Source organism: Cherax quadricarinatus, unplaced genomic scaffold (genome assembly GCF_038502225.1).
Source record: "Cherax quadricarinatus isolate ZL_2023a unplaced genomic scaffold, ASM3850222v1 Contig80, whole genome shotgun sequence".
Taxonomy (NCBI): domain Eukaryota; kingdom Metazoa; phylum Arthropoda; class Malacostraca; order Decapoda; family Parastacidae; genus Cherax; species Cherax quadricarinatus.
This window is the reverse complement of record NW_027195106.1, coordinates 97,675-121,665: the sequence shown is the minus strand read 5'-3', so window position 1 is coordinate 121,665 and position 23,991 is coordinate 97,675. Positions and strand designations below refer to the sequence as shown.

At 39.5% G+C, this 23,991-nt stretch overlaps 1 protein-coding gene across 1 annotated transcript in view; it reads left to right on the top strand.

The window, feature by feature from the left end:
- LOC128692197 (uncharacterized) overlaps positions 1-23,991 on the top strand; it is a 43,135-nt gene that overhangs the window by 5,327 nt on the left and 13,817 nt on the right. Inside the window, 13 exon segments of the mRNA XM_070080013.1 lie at positions 2,803-2,907; positions 5,353-5,510; positions 6,909-7,027; positions 7,404-7,526; positions 7,721-8,024; positions 8,191-8,388; positions 9,013-9,162; positions 9,428-9,591; positions 10,460-10,593; positions 21,284-21,451; positions 22,531-22,729; positions 22,961-23,158; positions 23,329-23,550. Of these exon segments, the coding sequence (XP_069936114.1) occupies positions 2,803-2,907; positions 5,353-5,510; positions 6,909-7,027; positions 7,404-7,526; positions 7,721-8,024; positions 8,191-8,388; positions 9,013-9,162; positions 9,428-9,591; positions 10,460-10,593; positions 21,284-21,451; positions 22,531-22,729; positions 22,961-23,158; positions 23,329-23,550 (2,242 nt within the window).

Sequence of the window (23,991 nt, the reverse complement as noted above, 5' to 3'; positions counted from 1 at the left end):
ACCTGTGTACACCATACAATAAGTATTTATTATACATAGTTTTTTTTTGGGCGATACTAGTGAAAATAGAATATTTATTTTTGTTGTACAGCACATTTGAACCAATCAGTCCTTAGTATCAATTCACATCATGCACTTGGTCGAATGGAAACAAAGATGCATGTCTATTGATGGTGAAGTAAGGTTAAGGTATGTTATGTTATTTTAGGCTGTGTTCGGTGGCTTTTGTTAGGTTACATTTTTTTTTATCTTTTGCACAACTTAATATTGTACAGTTCACACTATAATTATTGGCTGAAATCCACAAAGGAGGAGGAGTAATTTTGTCCAAAATTAATATACTACATACTATATTTCATTAATACTGAGCAATAATAACTATGATATATTTAGGCTAATCTAAGATAGGCAACTAATGTCAACAAACATATTTTATCTCTGTAAAGGAGTACAGTATATTATACAGTTAGGGTGATTTACTTATATAGAATACTTTATAGAACGCTCCTTAATATTGAATACATTTCAGGCAACCTTAGAACTGAATTATGATTGTTAGGTAAGACACATATGCAACAGTTAGGTATCTTTATTTCGAAACGTTTCGCCTACACAGTAGGCTTCTTCAGTCGAGTACAGAAAAGTTGATAGAAGCAGAAGATACTTGAAGACGATGTAATCAGTCCATCACCCTTAAAGTTTTGAGGTGGTCAGTCCCTCAGTCTGGAGAAGAGCATTGTTCCGTTGTATGAAACAATATGGAGATGAAGTGACAGGATGGAACCTTATATAGCGCCAAGAGGTGAGACGTAGGTCACTAGAAGAGGTAAGAACTCAGATGTTGGGAGGTCAGGTCCCTCTCAAATCCAGCCGTTCTCACTAGAAGAGGTTGTCGAAGTTGATTGTAGGTAAACCATACCCCCGGCCGGGATTGAACCCGCGGTCATAGTCTCAAAACTCCAGCCCGTCGCGCTAGCCACTAGACCAGCTAGCCACAATAAGATTCATCCAACTAGGTGTATTTCTACACCTAGTTGGATGAATCTTATTGTGGCTAGCTGGTCTAGTGGCTAGCGCGACGGGCTGGAGTTTTGAGACTCTATGACCGCGGGTTCAATCCCGGCCGGGGGTATGGTTTATTTGCAATCGTGTCATTACGATTTCTTGAGTCATGTTGATGGCAGTGAAGGGACTTGAGCTAGAGTTCGTCACGGCCACGCTAGCTGGAGATTCGTCTGTAAAAACTTGCATTTGTGGTCACAGAGGTGCCTGTGCTAACCTTCCTATGGTGTAGAAATACACCTAGTTGGATGAATCTTATTGTGGCTAGCTGGTCTAGTGGCTAGCGCGACGGGCTGGAGTTTTGAGACTCTATGACCGCAGGTTCAATCCCGGCCGGGGGTATGGTTTATTTGCAATCGTGTCATTACGATTTCTTGAGTCGAGTCTTGATTGTAGGTGTGTACCAAGATACCCTTGCGTTGCAGTGTCTGACAGATTGAACATTAAAATGGTATAAAATACCGACAGGTTGTTAGGTAAGACACATATGCAACAGTTAGGTATCTAACAACCTGTCGGTATTTTATACCATTTAATGTTCAATCTGTCAGACACTGCAACGCAAGGGTATCTTGGTACACACCTACAATCAACTTCAACAACCTCTACTAGTGAGAACGGCTGGATTTGAGAGGGACCTGACCTCCCAACATCTGAGTTCTTACCTCTTCTAGTGACCTACGTCTCACCTCTTGGCGCTATATAAGGTTCCATCCTGTCACTTCATCTCCATATTGTTTCATACAATGGAACAATGCTCTTCTCCAGACTGAGGGACTGACCACCTCAAAACTTTAAGGGTGATGGACTGATTACATCGTCTTCAGTCTCTTCTGCTTCTATCAACTTTTCTGTACTCGACTGAAGAAGCCTACTGTGTAGGCGAAACGTTTCGAAATAAAGATACCTAACTGTTGCATATGTGTCTTACCTAACAACCTGTCGGTATTTTATACCATTTTAATGTTGAATTATGATTACAAGTATATGAGAATAAGAATACATAGCTTTTATTATGTTGGAGGTATTTAGTAATTCAGTAAAAAAAAATTAAAATCGTGAAGCTAGGTACATGGGTTGAAGGAATCATAGACAAGAACAGGAACAATACAGGATGAAAGAATTGTTCAGCTTAGTGTTTATTAACTAATATTTGTATAGCTGATATACAGTGCAGTATTCATTTAGTATTATTTTATGATAATAATAATAATAATAATAATGTCTTTATTTCTACAAGTACATGTACAAGGGGTACAGGCCTAACTGATATTAATGACATGCTACTATATAGAAAGCCGCTTGTTATGCTGAGCATTTCGGGCAAATCAGATCAATTTTGTCCCAGGATGCAACCCAGGTACCCATTTTGTACTGATGGGTGAACAGGGACAGCAGGTGTCTTATGGAAACACGTCCCCAATGTTTTCCAGCTGTACCAGAGATTCAAACTCTGGACCTCAGCGTGTGAGCTGAGTGCACTAGCAGTCAAGATGCGGGACACCTTTTATTGTTAATGCACTAATTATAGCTGATATATTCATATAAACGTTATTCATTCAACACCTCAATGGAAATAATTTTATTGGGTTATCCTAGGTTAATTTTCACAAAATTACTTTGTAAAACAATTCTAAAATTAAGTATCTTCCTATATATTGAATATGAATAAAACTTATATAGGATTAAACTACTGCAAATTACATGCAATAAGCATTTATCTGTCTTCTTCAACTCCAGTTTCGTATTGCCTGGCTGGTTCTCCCACATCATGCACCCATCATGTCAGAAACAGGTTCCTGGATCAGCACTCTGGCTTCAGGGCCGCCACAATCACCACCAAGAGTAAGCAACAACAATTTTTCATTGTATCGTTATAATTTTTTCTATTTTCACTATTGCATGTAAAAAGATAAATACTGTACATGGGACCTGACGAGCTGTTGGAGTGTGAGCAGGGTAATACATGTATTTAGTGAAGGATTCAGGGAACCTGGTGATTTTAATATATAGCTGGACTTGAGTACTGGAAATCGGAAGTACAATGCCTGCACTGTAAAGGTTTAGGATATTGGCAGTTTGGAGGGATTTTTTTTTTTTCCAACAAGTCAGCCGTCTCCCACTGAGGCAGGGTGACCCAAAAAGAAAGAAAATCCCCCAAAAGAAAATACTTCCATTATCATTTAACACTTTCACCTCGCCCATACATAATCACTGTCATATTCACTAGCCAGATTGCAGAAATGGTTGTCGAAATATGTTACATATCGTTATATATGCTTCTAAACTGTTACATCTGGGTGCCTCTGCAAAGACAGTGTTTATGTATGAGTGAGGTGAAAGTATTGAATAATGATGAAAGTATTTTCTTTTTAGGCATTTTCTTTCTTTTTGGGTCACCCTGCCTCGGTGGGAGACATCCAACTTATTAAAAAAACAAAATTAAAATAGAAGTAGCTTGTCACACATACTCATACTCCATTCTAAGAAAAATCTTACGTATGTAATTTACATATCCCAGTGTTGGATTATTTGTCTAATTATGCATACTGTGTACCAGTCTCTTATATTTTTCCTGTTTATTTCTCTTCACCTGCTGTAAATACATCTGGGGTACTCTAGCTCTTTTCTTGACTCTGTTACATATTAGCTGTTTATAGCTACAGGAGTAGAACTACGTATGCTCTTGGTGTCCTGTTATTAACCATTTTTTATTGCATAATTTTTTTTTTTACTTTCTAGTGGTGGTTGTAGCACTACCTTCTCTTTTGAATTACATATTCCATTAGTCAGCTGCTCTTGTGAAGAAAATTGTTCTAATATCCTTTCAGCTCCATGTTTATCTATACCTTATATATGATTTGTAGGAAGCAGGGGAGCTAGTGACCCCTTCTCCTGTATAAATTACTGAATGTAAAAAGAAAAACTTTAGTTTTTTTTTTTTTTTTTTGGGGGGGGGGTCACCCTGCCTCAGTGGCAGACGGCCAGTGCTTTGAAAAATAAAACAGTACATATATAATGTCACCGTGGTTGTTTAATATATTTATAGATGGGGTTTTAAGAGAAGTAAATGCAAGGGTCTTGGCAAGAGGCGTGGGGTTAAAAGATAAAGAATCGCACATAAAGTGGGAGTTGTCACAGTTGCTCTTTGCTGATGACACTGTGCTCTTGGGAGATTCTGAAGAGAAGTTGCAGAGGTTGGTGGATGAATTTGGTAGAGTATGCAAAAGAAGAAAATTAAAAGTGAATACAGGAAAGAGTAAGGTTATGAGGATAACAAAAAGGTTAGGTGATGAAAGATTGGATATCAGATTGGAGGGAGAGAGTATGGAGGAGGTGAATGTATTCAGATATTTGGGAGTGGACGTGTCAGCGGATGGGACTATGAAAGATGAGGTGAATCATAGAATTGATGAGGGGAAAAGGGTGAGCGGTGCACTTAGGAGTCTGTGGAGACAAAGAACTTTGTCCTTGGAGGCAAAGAGGGGAATGTATGAGAGTATAGTTTTACCAATGCTCTTATATGGGTGTGAAGCATGGGTGATTAATGTTGCAGCTAGGAGAAGGCTGGAGGCAGTGGAGATGTCATGTCTGAGGGCAGTGTGTGGTGTGAATATAATGCAGAGAATTCGTAGTTTGGAAGTTAGGAGGAGGTGCGGGATTACCAAAACTGTTGTCCAGAGGGCTGAGGAAGGGTTGTTGAGGTGGTTCGGACATGTAGAGAGAATGGAGCGAAACGGAACAACTTCAAGAGTGTATCAGTCTGTAGTGGAAGGAAGGCGGGGTAGGGGTCGGCCTAGGAAAGGTTGGAGGGAGGGGGTAAAGGAGGTTTTGTGTGCAAGGGGCTTGGACTTCCAGCAGGCATGAGCGAGCGTATTTGATAGGAGTGAATGGAGATAAATGTTTTTTAATACTTGACGTGCTGTTGGAGTGTGAGTAAAGTAACATTTATGAAGGGATTCAGGGAAACCGGCAGGCCGGACCTGAGTCCTGGAGATGGGAAGTACAGTGCCTGCACTCTGAAGGAGGGGTGTTAATGTTGCAGTTTAAAAACTGTAGTGTAAAGCACCCTTGTGGCAAGACAGTGATGGAGTGAATGATGGTGAAAGTTTTTCTTTTTCGGGCCACCCTGCCTTGGTGGGAATCGGCCAGTGTGTTAATAATAAAAATATGATTTGCACATATATGCTGAAGACTCACAAGTTTATTCTTTAGTTTTAAAGTTTTTATAGCAAAATTTTTGTATTCATAGCTTCCATTGTCTCACATTTCAATAATATTTATCTAAAGGAGCTAAAAGCAGTTCCACTTGATTGGTCTCGTGTGGAAGTGACGTGGGAGCCGCCTTTTTTTCCTGGTGGAGATCTTATCTCCTACACATTATATTCCAAAGATACTCAAGAAAAACATGAGATGAGGGCCAATATTGATGCCAACAGTGAGAGAAGGTAAGTCATAATTACACTAATATTTGTAATTTAAGTACTCTACCTTAATAGAACTTAAATTTTTTTAATAAGTACAGTATAGTTTTTCATGTTGTCTGCTATAGAACTACAGAAAAAAATAATAAATGAATTTATATTTTACTTCATTACACAGCACTCCAAATGATTGGATAGTTTTACATAAATGGTATACAATACTGACACGTTGATGAATAGTATCTTTGTTAATGAGACTCTTTGCCAGCCAGTGGCTTTTTCAGTCCAGTACAGAGAATAGATTCTTCTCCACTTATTCCTCTGTCTTCAGTATTTATTCTCCGTATTGGACAGGTGTTGCACGTGTCTTGTAAATGGCAGTCTTGTACAGTCCAGGATATTATTAACCCCTTGACTGTCGCAACCCCAAATCCTGGTGTTGCAAAAATTAAAAAAAAAAAAAAAACTATTTTTTCTTGTGAAATGATAGAGAATCTTTTCCTGATGGTAATGACACCAAAAGAACAAAATTTGATGGAAAACTGACGTAATTATACTCTTGCAAAGTTAGCGACCTCGGCAATATTGATGAATCGGCGATTTCGCCCACTTTGAGCCCTATTTTCGGTTAATTCTGTTGTTCCAGTCGACCAAACTCATAGCTATTTCTTTAGAACTCCATTTTTTCTATCGATTGAGTACAAGAAACTGCCGATTTCAACTACCCAATAACATGGTCAGAAATTTGCAATTTGGCCAATTTCACGAAAATTAAAAATATGACAGTTTCAAAATAGGGTCCAGAATGAACAATGCAGACATTCCTGGCTCTAAAATAAAAATTTTTTTGTTCATCAGTCACGTCTCCAGACCCCTCTGATATTACTCTTGCTTTCTATTTTGTTTTTTTATTCAAACAAAAAATAAAAGATTAACTATTATGCAGACTACTGCAATATTGTAATAATTGTATGAATAATGTCAAGCCATTCATGACTGCATATTAGAATGAACAATGAACAGCAAAATACTTTCAAGATATTAAAAATAAAGATATGGGAGTATCGAATACTTGTCAGGGTCTGATAGCATCTGTTCCTGCACACTTTCTGTATTCGACTGAAGCCTACTGTGTAGGTGAAACGTCTCGGAATAAAGTTGCGTAACTGTTGCCTGTGTCTTACCTACCAACCATCTGTGACCTGCTGACTGAATATTGATACTGTAAATACAGAAGACCATCAATTATTCAGCAATCACTTATTCAACATTTATACTCCTGGTACTGAATAATCAGTAATCCACTTTACTGCAAGAAGTATGGGATACAAATTTTAATTTATATTTTTATTCTTTTTTTCTATTTGTATACATTTTATTACTGTGTATTTCAAAATCATTTCTTTCTTTCTTTCTTTTCAGGTACATCCTGTCTGAATTATCCGCAAACACAACATACCTTCTCAACTTAACCTCCACCAACCATCGAGGTGAAGGTCCTGCCATAGTTGTAAAAGTTACTACTTATCCCAGTGCTCCAGGTAATTCCTAATAATCTTGGATGCTACATGTTTTATTTGTGTTGCTGTTCAATAAAATTATGTACAATGATTTTCTATACTGACTGTGACTTCCTTCTTATGTCTGTGTGCTCACCTTTGTTGCTTATCTGCCTTTCCTTCTGCTGTTTTCCCTCACTTTCTGTGCATCACTCGCTGACTATAAATTTAAATGATAAAAATAAATGAGAAGTGTGTTCCAGTATACAGTATAGTCTATTTATTTGCAAAGCCCATACAATATGATGCAGATCACTGAAGGCAGTACAGTATATGACTTAATGATTAGTAGCACACTAACATCAAGTAAATAAGATTATCATTAAATTTTAATATGATACATTATTTGATGCTGCAGCTGTTGATGATGGTCAAGGCTATTTACTTCTAACATCAGGTCCAAGCCTCTTAAAACTAGGCCTTGAAATAATGGAGACCCCAACCCACTTGTATAACTCTTCTGGACAACATAATATTACAGGTATGTCTGACTTAAAATTTCCGTCTGGCATAAGTAAAATTAATTTTATTAATATATTAAAGGACATTTTTGTTGTGTACAGAAGGTTTCCAGTATCATTTTAGTAATGTCTGGTAATTAAGAAATTCTATCTTTTTTCACCCTGCCTCGGTGGGAGACGGCCGACTTGTTAAAAAAAAAAAATCTTTTTTCAGGAATTGCAGTACATATTCCTTTGAATATAGTATATATTAGTGACACTAGTGGATCTATATACCAGCTGCTACTGTCTACTTATAAACATCGAATACTTCTGACACAACACCACATCCATGGTTATCCACTAAGTCTCTCTGTTGACTGGTTGTATGGTTATCTCTACTACATTGTTCACATTGAATCCCCAAAGGATCAGATGTGGCAACTTTGGCGTTGTGATCTAATGGGGAAGAATCCCATTTTAATATATGGAGAACTTCAATATGAAGCAAAACATCTCCAGGTTGATCCATATAATGGGTAAGCTAGAGCCAAATTTTTGTTTTGATCTAATAAATATATCTTTCAATACATACAACACATACTGTACGTGCACAATGGATCTTGGAAGCACCATTATTCTGTGTAAAATTTGTATGCTCCTTTTGTATGAATGTAAAATTCTTTAAATATTATTTTTCGTCAGATACATTTGGTGGATCTCTGAGGACCTAGATAAAGGATTACACCGCCTTAATTTGAATGATGAATTTTTGGAGGTGGGACAACCTATGACTGTTCTGCGGGCATCTGATTTAGGGGGACTTGTTCTGGATCCTCCTAATTTCCAGGTTCTTGTAGCAGATCGAAAAAACAATACAATGCTGGCAGTGTCACTAGATGGGTGAGTCTTGACCAAAATGCTACAAAATTATACATTCCATGTCTTGTGATGCTACTGTGTTTTACATTTTGATCTACACTATACAGTATTAATATTTCTGATGACATATTACAGTGGTACCTTGAGATACGAACAGCTCAAAACTCGAACAGTTATGTAAGTGTACATTTATGTAAGTGCTTTTGTAAGTGTAATTTTGGGGGTCTGAAGCGGATTAATTTAATTTACATTATTCCTTATGGGAACAAATTCGTTCGGTATCGGCACTTGAACAGCCATCTGGAACGAATTAAGTTCGTAACTCTAGGTACCGCTGTATTTATGTCCTGCACTTGTGCTATATTATTTTAATATTTCATTAAGATTTTTTGCATTAATATTTTCAAACATGTTGGCCATCCTCCACCAAGGCAGGGTGACCTGAAAATGAAGAAATAAGTTTTCCTTCTTACATTTAGTAATTTATGCAAGAGAAGGGGTTACTGGCCCCTTGCTCCCATCATTTTAGTCGTCTTTTACAACATGCATGTCTTACAGAGGAAGAATTCTTCTCCTTTTCTCCATGGATAATTCAATTGCTTTGTTTCTATTAAAATATGGCCTTATGATATTGGGAATTTTCAGGACTTCAGTGACAAATTTAAGGGCCAACACACAGCAAGCTTTCTTCAAGCAACTTCGCTCTGTAGTGCACCTTAATAGCCGCTTCTTCTGGGCAGATGGCAATGAGGTCTTAACTGAAGAGCTGAATAATGGAACATTTTATCATAATAGGTATGGTAAAAATTGAGACATACTTCTAAACATTGTGTTACATCACTGTAGATTGTAACAGGATCCCTTTTTATCTCGATAAAAGCCTAACCAAGGTTGCATAGTATTCTGGCACCTAGACTTTACATTTAAACAAGTTTGTAAATTGCTACAATCTTATTACTGTGCTAAATCTTTCCTGATAAGCCTTTACCTCTAAGGATGTACACATATTCAGTTCTGTTCTTTGGTTTAGCTTTTAATAAACCAGCATTGTTATTTACAGTTACCTTGTGATGAAAGGAGTTAACATTGGTTGCTTGGTGGCTTTTCATGGTTCCACACAACCAGTTCCTGTTCCATTAAATCCTCCTAGTAACCTCCAGGCAGTGTTTACCCGAAGGTCAGCCACTCTCAGCTGGGATTCACCGGGTTTACCTGCCCTCATGGGTATGTGCCATTGCTAGCTTATGTGATACTTCAGTAGGTACTTTGCTAGCTTCATTATGCACCCCATACCGATCCTTTGGACAGTAATCAAATGATTACAGAGACATATAATGGGTCATGTTGCTATATGTTATAATATTATCCTTAATTAAACTTCTTGTTAATAGATCAGGGTTGTAATCTACTCCCTCAATGAAAGTATATGTCATCAGTTCTCTCATGTGTGTGAAGACCAGTGTGAGAGGGAATCCATAAGAGACATACTCTAACTCCATTGTCTACAAAATTTTACCACACCTGTTTCTGACTTCTCATAAAAGCACAGTATGTCACAGTTGACTCTGATGGAGTTAAGAGCATTTATCAATAATAGGGAATCGCTTACACTTAAGGTGGGTGGTGTTGGTAGTCCCCAGGCCCCAGGTTGACTTGTAGAATTGTATTCAAATCATTATAATTCAGTGCTACAGTAGTATCTAATAAAATGAAAAATTAACTTTGTATGTGACCATTTGATTACCAAAACTTTATACATATTACGTATACAGTGGACCCCTGGTTAACGATATTTTTTCATTCCAGAAGTATGTTCAGGTGCCAGTACTGACCGAATTTGTTCCCATAAGGAATATTGTGAAGTAGATTAGTCCATTTCAGACCCCCAAACATGCACGTACAAACACACTTACATAAATACACTTACATAATTGGTCGCATTGGGAGGTGATCGTTAAGCGGGGGTCCACTGTATAATTTTGTATTTAACCTTGTTCCTGATACTCCCAGCTGTCATGGGAAAGGAATTACAGGTTGTATTTACGATATAAAATAATTTGTTGTTGTTAATACATTGTCATTTATTAATCAGGGTCCGGTGCATGGCAGAAGTGGAAATATGAGATGCACATCCAAGAAGGACAAAAAATTATTTACCGTAAGAATATCTCCGACACCTTGTATCAGGCCATTAATCTCAGACCTGGAACATTCTATGTTGTCAAGGTATTTGAAATAATAGCATTCAGCTGATAGTTGTACATTTGTAGTAGATAGTTGTAGTAGATAGTTGTAGGTTGGTAGACAGCAACCACCCAGGGAAGTACTACCGTCCTGCCAGATGACTGTGAAACAAAAACCTGTAACTGTTTTGCATGATGGTAGGATTGCTGGTTTCTTTTTCTGTCTCATAAACACGCTAGATAACAGGGATATCTTGCTACTCCTACTTACACTTTGGTCACACTTAACAGACACACACATGCATATATATATATATATATACATACATCTAGGTTTTTCTCCTTTTTCTAAATAGCTCTTGTTCTTTTTTATTTCTTCTATTGTCCATGGGGAAGTGGAAAAGAATCTTTCCTCCGTAAGCCATGCGTGTCGTATGAGGCGACAAAAATGCCGGGAGCAATGGGCTAGTAACCCCTTCTCCTGTATACATTTACTAAAAAAGAGAAGAAGAAAAACTTTATAAAATTGGGATGCTTAAATGTGCGTGGATGTAGTGCGGATGACAAGAAACAGATGATTGCTGATGTTATGAATGAAAAGAAGTTGGATGTCCTGGCTCTAAGCGAAACAAAGCTGAAGGGGGTAGGAGAATTTCAGTGGGGGGAAATAAATGGGATTAAATCTGGAGTATCTGAGAGAGTTAGAGCAAAGGAAGGGGTAGCAGTAATGTTAAATGATCAGTTAAGGAAGGAGAAAAGAGAATATGAATGTGTAAATTCAAGAATTATGTGGATTAAAGTAAAGGTTGGATGCGAGAAGTGGGTCATAATAAGCGTGTATGCACCTGGAGAAGAGAGGAATGCAGAGGAGAGAGATTTTGGGAGATGTTAAGTGAATGTATAGGAGCCTTTGAACCAAGTGAGAGAGTAATTGTGGTAGGGGACCTGAATGCTAAAGTAGGAGAAACTTTTAGAGAGGGTGTGGTAGGTAAGTTTGGGGTGCCAGGTGTAAATGATAATGGGAGCCCTTTGATTGAACTTTGTATAGAAAGGGGTTTAGTTATAGGTAATACATATTTTAAGAAAAAGAGGATAAATAAGAATACACGATATGATGTAGGGCGAAATGACAGTAGTTTGTTGGATTATGTATTGGTAGATAAAAGACTGTTGAGTAGACTTCAGGATGTACATGTTTATAGAGGGGCCACAGATATATCAGATCACTTTCTAGTTGTAGCTACACTGAGAGTAAAAGGTAGATGGGATACAAGGAGAATAGAAGCATCCGGGAAGAGAGGTGAAGGTTTATAAACTAAAAGAGGAGGCAGTTAGGGTAAGATATAAACAGCTATTGGAGGATAGATGGGCTAATGAGAGCATAGGCAATGGGGTCGAAGAGGTATGGGGTGTTAGTGTTCAGCAGAAGTTTGTGGTTACAGGAAAGTGGGTGCGGGAGGGAAGAGGAGCGATTGGTGGAATGATGATGTAAAGAGAGTAGTAAGGGAGAAAAAGTTAGCATATGAGAAGTTTTTACAAAGTAGAAGTGATGCAAGGAGGGAAGAGTATATGGAGAAAAAGAGAGAGGTTAAGAGAGTGGTGAAGCAATGTAAAAAGAGAGCAAATGAGAGAGTGGGTGAGATGTTATCAACAAATTTTGTTGAAAATAAGAAAAAGTTTTGGAGTGAGATTAACAAGTTAAGAAAGCCTAGAGAACAAATGGATTTGTCAGTTAAAAATAGGAGAGGAGAGTTATTAAATGGAGAGTTAGAGGTATTGGGAAGATGGAGGGAATATTTTGAGGAATTGTTAAATGTTGATGAAGATAGGGAAGCTGTGATTTCGTGTATAGGGCAAGGAGGAATAACATCTTGTAGGAGTGAGGAAGAGCCAGTTGTGAGTGTGGGTGAAGTTCGTGAGGCAGTAGGTAAAATGAAAGGGGGTAAGGCAGCCGGGATTGATGGGATAAAGATAGAAATGTTAAAAGCAGGTGGGGATATAGTTTTGGAGTGGTTGGTGCAATTATTTAATAAATGTATGGAAGAGGGTAAGGTACCTAGGGATTGGCAGAGAGCATGCATAGTTCCTTTGTATAAAGGCAAAGGGGATAAAAGAGTGCAAAAATTATAGGGGGATAAGTCTGTTGAGTGTACCTGGTAAAGTGTATGGTAGTTATAATTGAAAGAATTAAGAGTAAGACGGAGAATAGGATAGCAGATGAACAAGGAGGCTTTAGGAAAGGTAGGGGGTGTGTGGACCAGGTGTTTACAGTGAAACATATAAGTGAACAGTATTTAGATAAGGCTAAAGAGGTCTTTGTGGCATTTATGGATTTGGAAAAGGCGTATGACAGGGTGGATAGGGGGGCAATGTGGCAGATGTTGCAAGTGTATGGTGTAGGAGGTAGGTTACTGAAAGCAGTGAAGAGTTTTTACGAGGATAGTGAGGCTCAAGTTAGAGTATGTAGGAAAGAGGGAAATTTTTTCCCAGTAAAAGTAGGCCTTAGACAAGGATGTGTGATGTCACCGTGGTTGTTTAATATATTTATAGATGGGGTTGTAAGAGAAGTAAATGCGAGGGTCTTGGCAAGAGGCGTGGAGTTAAAAGATAAAGAATCACACACAAAGTGGGAGTTGTCACAGCTGCTCTTTGCTGATGACACTGTGCTCTTGGGAGATTCTGAAGAGAAGCTGCAGAGATTGGTGGATGAATTTGGTAGGGTGTGCAAAAGAAGAAAATTAAAGGTGAATACAGGAAAGAGTAAGGTTATGAGGATAACAAAAAGATTAGGTGATGAAAGATTGAATATCAGATTGGAGGGAGAGAGTATGGAGGAGGTGAACGTATTCAGATATTTGGGAGTGGACGTGTCAGCGGATGGGTCTATGAAAGATGAGGTGAATCATAGAATTGATGAGGGAAAAAGAGTGAGTGGTGCACTTAGGAGTCTGTGGAGACAAAGAACTTTGTCCTTGGAGGCAAAGAGGGGAATGTATGAGAGTATAGTTTTACCAACGCTCTTATATGGGTGTGAAGCGTGGGTGATGAATGTTGCAGCGAGGAGAAGGCTGGAGGCAGTGGAGATGTCATGTCTGAGGGCAATGTGTGGTGTGAATATAATGCAGAGAATTCGTAGTTTGGAAGTTAGGAGGAGGTGCGGGATTACCAAAACTGTTGTCCAGAGGGCTGAGGAAGGGTTGTTGAGGTGGTTCGGACATGTAGAGAGAATGGAGCGAAACAGAATGACTTCAAGAGTGTATCAGTCTGTAGTGGAAGGAAGGCGGGGTAGGGGTCGGCCTAGGAAGGGTTGGAGGGAGGGGGTAAAGGAGGTTTTGTGTGCGAGGGGCTTGGACTTCCAGCAGGCATGCGTGAGCGTGTTTGATAGGAGTGAATGGAGACAAATGGTTTTTAATACTTGACGTGCTGTTGGAGTGTGAGCAAAGTAACATTTATGAAGGGATTCAGGGAAACCGGCAGGCCGGACTTGAGTCCTGGAGATGGGAAGTACAGTGCCTGCACTCTGAAGGAGGGGTCTTAATGTTGCAGTTTAAAAACTGTAGTGTAAAGCACCCTTCTGGCAAGACAGTGATGGAGTGAATGATGGTGAAAGTTTTTCTTTTTCGGGCCACCCTGCCTTGGTGGGAATCGGCCAGTGTGATAATAAAAAAAGTTGTACATTTTCTCCATGGGGAAGTGGAACAGAATTCTTCCTCTGTAAGCCATACGTGTCATAAGAGGCGACTAAAATGCTGGGAGCAAGGGGCTAGTAACCCCTTCTCCTGTATATATTACTAAATTTAAAAGGAGAAACTTTTGTTTTTCATTTTGGGCCACCCAAATGGTCACATACAAAGTTAATTTTTCATTTTATTAGATACTACTGTTGCACTGAATTATAATGATTTGAATACAATTCTACAAGTCAACCTGGGGCCTGGGGACTACCAACACCACCCACCTTAACCCTTTCAGGGTCCGTCCCGTAGATCAACGGCTTTAAGTTGAGTGTCCAAACTGTAGATCTACGCCAAAATTCTAGCGCCATCAAATTTAGCATGAAAACGCTCATAGGCCTACATGTGAGAGAACAGGTCTGCATGGTGGGTGTGCACCATAAACAAAAAATCTAGGTGCCCGCATAGCATTGTGGGAACGCCGGCTCAGTTACCCTTGTTCACCATGCCTCGTCGCAAGTCAGCTCTCACTCCCCAGAAAATTGGGACTCTCCTCTTCCTATTTGATAGTTCTGACACTGATGGAAGTGGAAATGAAGACGAATTCTACGGCTTTGATCAGTTAGTGACTGAAAAGAATGACCAGGATATTGATAATAGTGCAGAAAACCCTGACGATCCTCAACCTTCTACCTCTGGTGTGGGCACTCGTGACTCATGGTCGGTTGTTCCTCATTGCAAGAGAAAGCTAATATTTTCGCGTGGCCAGGCCTCTGACTTCAGTAATGATGATGATAGTGACGTGGACTGTGATTTTATTGCGCTCGACGATCAATCGAGTAGTGATAGTGAGGAATCATATTCACCAGTGAAGCGTCGGTATGTTCGCCGCCGCATGTGCTCGGGTAGTGTACCCTATGCTGTGCCCAGGGGATGGAGTACATCCCGGAGTACATCCCGGAGTACATCCCGGAGTACATCCCGGAGTACATCCCGGAGTACATCCCGTGGCCCAACACCAGTTTTAGGTAGTGATAGTGAGGACGATGTGGCTACACTTGGCATGGATAGACCACAGGCATCAGTGGATGGTGTTAGTGGTGATGGTAGTGGCACCGCCATGCGTGACTCACGAGGCCACGCTGGGACCCACGCTGCTGACTCATCAGTTCAAGGACAAAGTGGAGCGCCAGCCACCAGCCCACCACAACCACAACCACCCGCACAACCAGCCTATGATGTCCAGTATCCACCAGCAAACCATATGTGGGATTGGCAGCAAAATCCCAATTTTGTTCCCAAGCCTCACCACTTTGATGATTTATTTATTTATTTATTTATTTACAATTTGAGCACACATACAGAGGTACAAAAAAATACAGATAAGAGCAGCATGCCAAAGCCACTTATACTATGCATAGCATTACGGGCTGGCTTAAAATTAACTTAAGATTAACTAAGCAATGATGAAATCAGTGATAAAACATTAATGTAAACAGATAACTATAAAGCACAAGTGAGTATTACAAAGACAGGTCATATGGTTGCATGCATTGTTGTACATTCAGTCATATGGAGTATTCTGTTAGGTAGTGTATTTAAAAAATAATAAAGTTAGATTGGGTTTTAGGTTTAACATTTATGTGATATAATTGTGAGAAACATTTAAGATATACAATTTATAAGGTTCAGTTATTCAGTATTTATTTGGTTTTGGGTGAGTAAGTGATCTTTGAGAAGAGACTTGAATTTATAAACAGGTAGTGTTTCTTTTATATTTACAGGTAATGAATTCCAGATTTTAGGGCCTTTTATGTGCATTGAGTTTTTGCATAGTGTGAGATGGACACGAGGAACATCAAAGAGTGATCTGTGCCTTGTGTTATGGTCATGTGTTCTGTTGAGGTTGGCAAGGAGATGTTTGAGGGGAGGGTTAATATCAGAGTTAAGTGTTCTATGTATGTAATAGGTGCAGTAATAAGTATGGATGTTTTGTATGGTGAGTAGGTTTAGTGTATTGAATATTGGTGGAGTGTGCTGCCTGTAGTGAGAATTTCTTATCATTCTCAAAGTGGAATTCTACCTACTTGTCCCCTTGGAACCACGGCCAATGAACTGGAATTCTTTGAATTATTCTTTGACCAGCCATTGATGGAAATTATTGTCAGGGAAAGTAATAAGTATTTTGAGTACACCATCGCAAATACGATCTTATCACCACAGTCAAGACTACACAGGTGGAAAGAGACGACTGTTGCAGAAATGTATTTGCTTTTTGCAACAATAATGCTTATGCCTCACGTCTATAAGCATAATATAAAAGCATACTGGTCCACAGATCGGCTAATTTCTACCCCGGTCTTCAGTGAAATCATACCAGTGAACAGGTTTATCCTACTCTTACGTATGTTGCACTTCTCTGACAAAACCAGGCCTGACAGAAGTGACAGGTTATACAAGATTAGAAATGTTTTCATGTATCTCAAACAAAAGTTCAGCATATACTTTTATCCATTCAAGAATCTTGTAATTGACGAGTCTTTGATTTTGTTCAAAGGTAGACTGTCATTCAAGCAGTATATACCGAGCAAGAGGAAACGCTTTGGTATAAAACTGTTTGTACTCTGTGATTGTGACAGTGGCCTGGTGTTGGATATTGTTGTATACACGGGTAGTAAAACATTGAAAGATACCAAGATGTTATTGGGTATCTCAGGTGATGTAGTGAGAAACATGATGGCACCTTATCATTATATACCGATAACTGGTACACAACCCCATTACTCAGTGATTTCATGCGAGTGAACAAGACAGATGTGTGTGTGGCACAGTGCGTTCTAATCGTAAACATATGCCCAGGCTCAACGCAGGTGCTCGTGGTGATGACGTGCAGGTGTTTACTGCCAATGACATCATGGCATTACGGTGGCATGACAAACGAGATGTCACATTGTTGACAACCATTCACCGTAATGAAATGCAAGACAGTGGCAAAGTTGATCGAGTGACTAATTTTTTTTTTTTTTTTTTTTTTTTTTATCACACTGGCCGATTCCCACCAAAGCAGGGTGGCCCGAAAAAGAAAAACTTTCACCATCATTCACTCCATCACTGTCTTGCCAGAAGGGTGCTTTACACTACAGTTTTTAAACTGCAACATTAACACCCCTCCTTCAGAGTGCAGGCACTGTACTTCCCATCTCCAGGACTCAAGTCCGGCCTGCCGGTTTCCCTGAACCCCTTCATAAATGTTACTTTGCTCACACTCCAACAGCACGTCAAGTATTAAAAACCATTTGTCTCCATTCACTCCTATCAAACACGCTCACGCATACCTGCTGGAAGTCCAAGCCCCTCGCACACAAAACCTCCTTTACCCCCTCTCTCCAACCTTTCCTAGGCCGACCCCTACCCCGCCTTCCTTCCACTTCAGACTGATACACTCTTGAAGTCATTCTGTTTCGCTCCATTCTCTCTACATGTCCGAACCACCTCAACAACCCTTCCTCAGCCCTCTGGACAACAGTTTTGGTAATCCCGCACCTCCTCCTAACTTCCAAACTACGAATTCTCTGCATTATATTCACACCACACATTGCCCTCAGACATGACATCTCCACTGCCTCCAGCCTTCTCCTCGCTGCAACATTCATCACCCATGCTTCACACCCATATAAGAGCGTTGGTAAAACTATACTCTCATACATTCCCCTCTTTGCCTCCAAGGACAAAGTTCTTTGTCTCCACAGACTCCTAAGTGCACCACTCACTCTTTTCCCCTCATCAATTCTATGATTCACCTCATCTTTCATAGACCCATCCGCTGACACGTCCACTCCCAAATATCTGAATACATTCACCTCCTCCATACTCTCTCCCTCCAATCTGATATTCAATCTTTCATCACCTAATCTTTTTGTTATCCTCATAACCTTACTCTTTCCTGTATTCACCTTTAATTTTCTTCTTTTGCACACCCTACCAAATTCATCCACCAATCTCTGCAACTTCTCTTCAGAATCTCCCAAGAGCACAGTGTCATCAGCAAAGAGCAGCTGTGACAACTCCCACTTTGTGTGTGATTCTTTATCTTTTAACTCCACGCCTCTTGTCAAGACCCTCGCATTTACTTCTCTTACAACCCCATCTATAAATATATTAAACAACCACGGTGACATCACACATCCTTGTCTAAGGCCTACTTTTACTGGGAAATAATTTCCCTCTTTCCTACATACTCTAACTTGAGCCTCACTATCCTCGTAAAAACTCTTCACTGCTTTCAGTAACCTACCTCCTACACCATACACTTGCAACATCTGCCACATTGGCCCCCTATCCACCCTGTCATACGCCTTTTCCAAATCCATAAATGCCACAAAGACCTCTTTAGCCTTATCTAAATACTGTTCACTTATGTTTCACTGTAAACACCTGGTCCACACACCCCCTACCTTTCCTAAAGCCTCCTTGTTCATCTGCTATCCTATTCTCAGTCTTACTTTTAATTCTTTCAATAATAACTCTTCCATACACTTTACCAGGTATACTCAACAGACTTCTTCTTCTTTCTTCTTTCAACGTACCAGCCGTATCCCACTGAGGTGGGGTGGCCCAAAAGAAAAAACTGAAGTTTCTCCTTTTAAATTTAGTAATATATACAGGAGAAGGGGTTACTAGCCCCTTGCTCCCGGCATTTTAGTCGCCTCTTATGACACGCATGGCTTACAGAGGAAGAATTCTGTTCCACTTCCCCATGGAGAACTCAACAGTCTTATCCCCCTATAATTTTTGCACTCTCTTTTGTCCCCTTTGCCTTTATACAAAGGAACTATGCATGCTCTCTGCCAATCCCTAGGTACCTTACCCTCTTCCATACATTTATTAAATAATTGCACCAACCACTCCAAAACTATATCCCCACCTGCTTTTAACATTTCTATCTTTATCCCATTAATCCCGGCTGCCTTACCCCCTTTCATTTTACCTACTGCCTCATGAACTTCCCCCACACTCACAACTGGCTCTTCCTCACTCCTACAAGATGTTATTCCTCCCTGCCCTATACACGAAATCACAGCTTCCCTATCTTCATCAACATTTAACAATTCCTCAAAATATTCTCTCCATCTTCCCAATACCTCTAACTCTCCATTTAATAACTCTCCTCTCCTATTTTTAACTGACAAATCCATTTGTTTTCTAGGCTTCCTTAACTTGCTAATCTCACTCCAAAACTTTTTCTTATTTTCAACAAAATTTGTTGATAACATCTCACCCACTCTCTCATTTGCTCTTTTTACATTGCTTCACCACTCTCTTAACCTCTCTTTTTCTCCATATACTCTTCCCTCCTTGCATCACTTCTACTTTGTAAAAACTTCTCATATGCTAACTTTTTCTCCCTTACTACTCTCTTTACATCATCATTCCACCAATCGCTCCTCTTCCCTCCCGCACCCACTTTCCTGTAACCACAAACTTCTGCTGAACACTCTAACACTACATTTTTAAACCTACCCCATACCTCTTCGACCCCATTGCCTATGCTCTCATTAGCCCATCTATCCTCCAATAGCTGTTTATATCTTTCCCTAACTGCCTCCTCTTTTAGTTTATAAACCTTCACCTCTCTTCCCTGATGCTTCTATTCTCCTTGTATCCCATCTACCTTTTACTCTCAGTGTAGCTACAACTAGAAAGTGATCTGATATATCTGTGGCCCCTCTATAAACATGTACATCCTGAAGTCTACTCAACAGTCTTTTATCTACCAATACATAATCCAACAAACTACTGTCATTTCGCCCTACATCATATCTTGTATACTTATTTATCCTCTTTTTCTTAAAATATGTATTACCTATAACTAAACCCCTTTCTATACAAAGTTCAATCAAAGGGCTCCTATTATCATTTACACCTGGCACCCCAAACTTACCTACCACACCCTCTAAAAGTTTCTCCTACTTTAGCATTCAGGTCCCCTACCACAATTACTCTCTCACTTGGTTCAAAGGCTCCTATACATTCACTTAACATCTCCCAAAATCTCTCTCTCTCCTCTACATTCCTGTCTTCTCCAGGTGCATACACGCTTATTATGACCCACTTCTCGCATCCAACCTTTACTTTAATCCACATAATTCTTGCATTTACACATTCATATTCTCTTTTCTCCTTCCATAACTGATCATTCAACATTACTGCTACCCCTTCCTTTGCTCTAACTCTCTCAGATACTCCAGATTTAATCCCATTTATTTCCCCCCACTGAAACTCCCCTACCCCTTCAGCTTTGTTTCGCTTAGGGCCAGGACATCCAACTTTTCATTCATAACATTAGCAATCATCTGTTTCTTGTCATCTGCACTACATCCACGCACGTTCAAGCATCCCAGTTTTATAAAGTTTTTCTTCTCTTTTTTAGTAAATGTCTACAGAAGGGGTTACTAGCCCATTGCTCCCGGCATTTTAGTCGCCTCATACGACACGCATGGCTTACGGAGGAAAGATTCTTTTCCACTTCCCCATGGACAATAGAAGAAATAAAGAAGAACAAGAGCTATGTAGAAAAAGGAGAAAAACCTAGATGTATGTATATATATATGCATGTACGTGTCTGTGAAGTGTGACCAAAGTGTAAGTAGGAGTAGCAAGATATCACTGTTATCTAGCGTGTTTATGAGACAGAAAAAGACACCAGCAATCCTACCATCATGCAAAACAGTTACAGGTTTCTGTTTCACAGTCATCTGGCAGGACGGTAGTACTTCCCTGGGTGGTTGCTGTCTACCAACCTACTACCTACTTCAATGTACATGTTTTTTAATATTTATTAGTTTAAGTATTTTATTAGAGTATATTCAATTTGGAACATAAAACTATGAAAATTAAGGGTATTAGAATCTTCTTTAAAACTATTTCTTGAATGTATTTTTGCTTTATATACCTATGGCACTATATTTGAATTAAAATTTAATATTTTAATACAGTATAAACTAGAAGTGTTTATATACTTAAAATTCATCCATTGCATTGTGTATTCTTGCAACTTAGGTCTGGGTAAGAGTCTATTCCCAAGATAGACTTGTGCATACAAACAGTCCACGAGTGACTGTCATCACCCTTCCTGAACTACCACACATCAGATTGAAAAATGCAACCGCACGCACACTTTTCATTAACTGGAAGGCACCATCAGACAGATCTGTTTTGCGACACGCTGTAAGCACATTGCCAATTACTAAATTTTTGAAGTATGATGATAAACCTTTCAGCTTATTTTATTAACTGGATTTCAGCTTCATTCTGTAATGTACATTTCTTTCAGTGATAGAATAAAATGCTTCAGAGAGAAGTTTATTTTGTGGAGCACTTAAGTCTCATTCTTATTTAAATATAAAATTAATACCCCCTGAATTCACTTCTATGAGCACGCATACATTGTCTTTGGCGTGTCCTTTTTGGATAATGGGACAGTATGCTATATATCTTTTGACCATTCTTCTGTATATAATGTCACTTTAACATACGTACCTAGCAATATGTGGTGTGAATATAATGCAGAGAATTCGTAGTTTGGAAGTTAGGAGGAGGTGCGGGATTACCAAAACTGTTGTCCAGAGGGCTGAGGAAGGGTTGTTGAGGTGGTTCGGACATGTAGAGAGAATGGAGCGAAACAGAATGACTTCAAGAGTGTATCAGTCTGTAGTGGAAGGAAGGCGGGGTAGGGGTCGGCCTAGGAAAGGTTGGAGGGAGGGGGTAAAGGAGGTTTTGTGTGCGAGGGGCTTGGACTTCCAGCAGGCATGCATGAGCGTGTTTGAGAGTGAATGGAGACAAATGGTTTTTAATACTTGACGTGCTGTTGGGGTGTGAGCAAAGTAACATTTATGAAGGGGTTCAGGGAAACAGGCATGCCGGACTTGAGTCCTGGAGATGGGAAGTACAGTGTCTGCCCTCTGAAGGAGGGGTGTTAATGTTGCAGTTTAAAAACTGTAGTGTAAAGCACCCTTCTGGCAAGACAGTGATGGAGTGAATGATGGTGAAAGTTTTTCTTTTTCGGGCCACCCTGCCTTGGTGGGCCACCCTGCCTTGGTGGGCCACCCTGCCTTGGTGGGCCACCCTGCCTTGGTGGGAATCGGCCAGTGTGATAATAAAAAAAAAAAAAACCTAGCAATGTAACTTGAATTTTATTCAATCACTCATCACTGACTTTCTCTGCCATCACGTTATGAGTGCTAACTCAAGTTATTTCACATACATTACACTTAATAAATACTAATCATTCTCATTATTTTTATCAGTTTCAGTATACAGCCTTTGGTGACAGTATCTGGGAAAATCTCACCATGGAGCAAATAACTGCTGGACAAACCTATTTTGCCAACATCATTCATCTGGCACCTGCCACCTCATACATATTTAGAGTTCAGGTTATATACAATAATACTTACTACAGTTATACATGGCCTGAACAACCTCTCTTTAATTTTTCCACATTGGGTGAGTTCTTTCATTGGCACTATATTTTTGTTTACTTTTGTGAATATAATAACAATTGCTCCGTATATACATATTTATTGCAGAAATTCATTTTGATTTTGGTCAAATTTAATCAGTTCATGCACACTTTTGAAAGTTTGTTGTCTGATGAATGTTTCAAATTAATAAGATTTTTCAAAGTTAAAAATTAGTTAACCAGAAGTAAGTTAACAATAAGTATTTGGTGTGTAGCTGAGATTCCAGGTGAACCAGGACAAGTGATGCGGCAGCAGGTGGGTGGGGTCTTGCCTGACTGTGGCTTGAGGCTCTGGTGGAGTGAGGCGAAACCAAATGGTGCTCCAGTTATTGCATACACCCTGCAAGCTTCCCTCTATAATTCCAATGACTTTGACAACAATATTACCTATGCTACCATATATAATGGATCGGGTAAAGTGCACGAGTTATTTTTGTATAAATTTTCTATAGTCCTACTGTATTAGAATTTGGCATTTTAAGTAGATGATCTTACATGTGTATTAATGTTACTGCTCTGTGGAGTTGTATATTAATTTATAAAATCCGTAGGACAGTAATTAATAGATACTAATTTTTTACAGATAATTATTGGCTTATCAAAGGATTAGAAGCAAAATCCAGTTACATCTTTCGAGTCCGTGCTATAAATGAACTTGGAGCTGGCCCTTGGGGAGAAGTCAATGTGATTGACACAGTAGTTGGGTCAACCATGCTGACACAGACTGATCTCCCTACAATTCTTGCATCAACTATACCAACATCTCTGATTTTTTTGGGAGTGTTTTTTACAAGTCTTATATATGGTAAATACAGTATAGTGTACTGTTATTAATTTTTTTTTTCACAACAGTCGTCTCCCTCCAAGGTACGGTGACTGTCAGTCATTCAGAGACTGTCTTACCAGAAGCATTCTTATGTCACAATTCAGATTACCCTCCAAATGAAGCATCCCCACCCCTTCTGAGTGCAGACACTGCCTCTCCCACCTCCAGGACTCAAGTCCAACTAACCAGTTGCTCTGAATCCCTTCATCAGTTACCTTGCTCACACTCCAACAGCACATCTATGAAAAACCACTTGTCTCTATTCACTTCCGTTTAAAATGCTCTCACAAGTCTGCTGAATGCTCAAGCCCCTAAAGCTCATAGCCTCTCATACCCCCTCCCTCCCCCAGATTTATTAACCTCTTAGTCAACCTATCCCTCTCCAACCTCTACATGACCAAACCACTTCACCAACCCTTC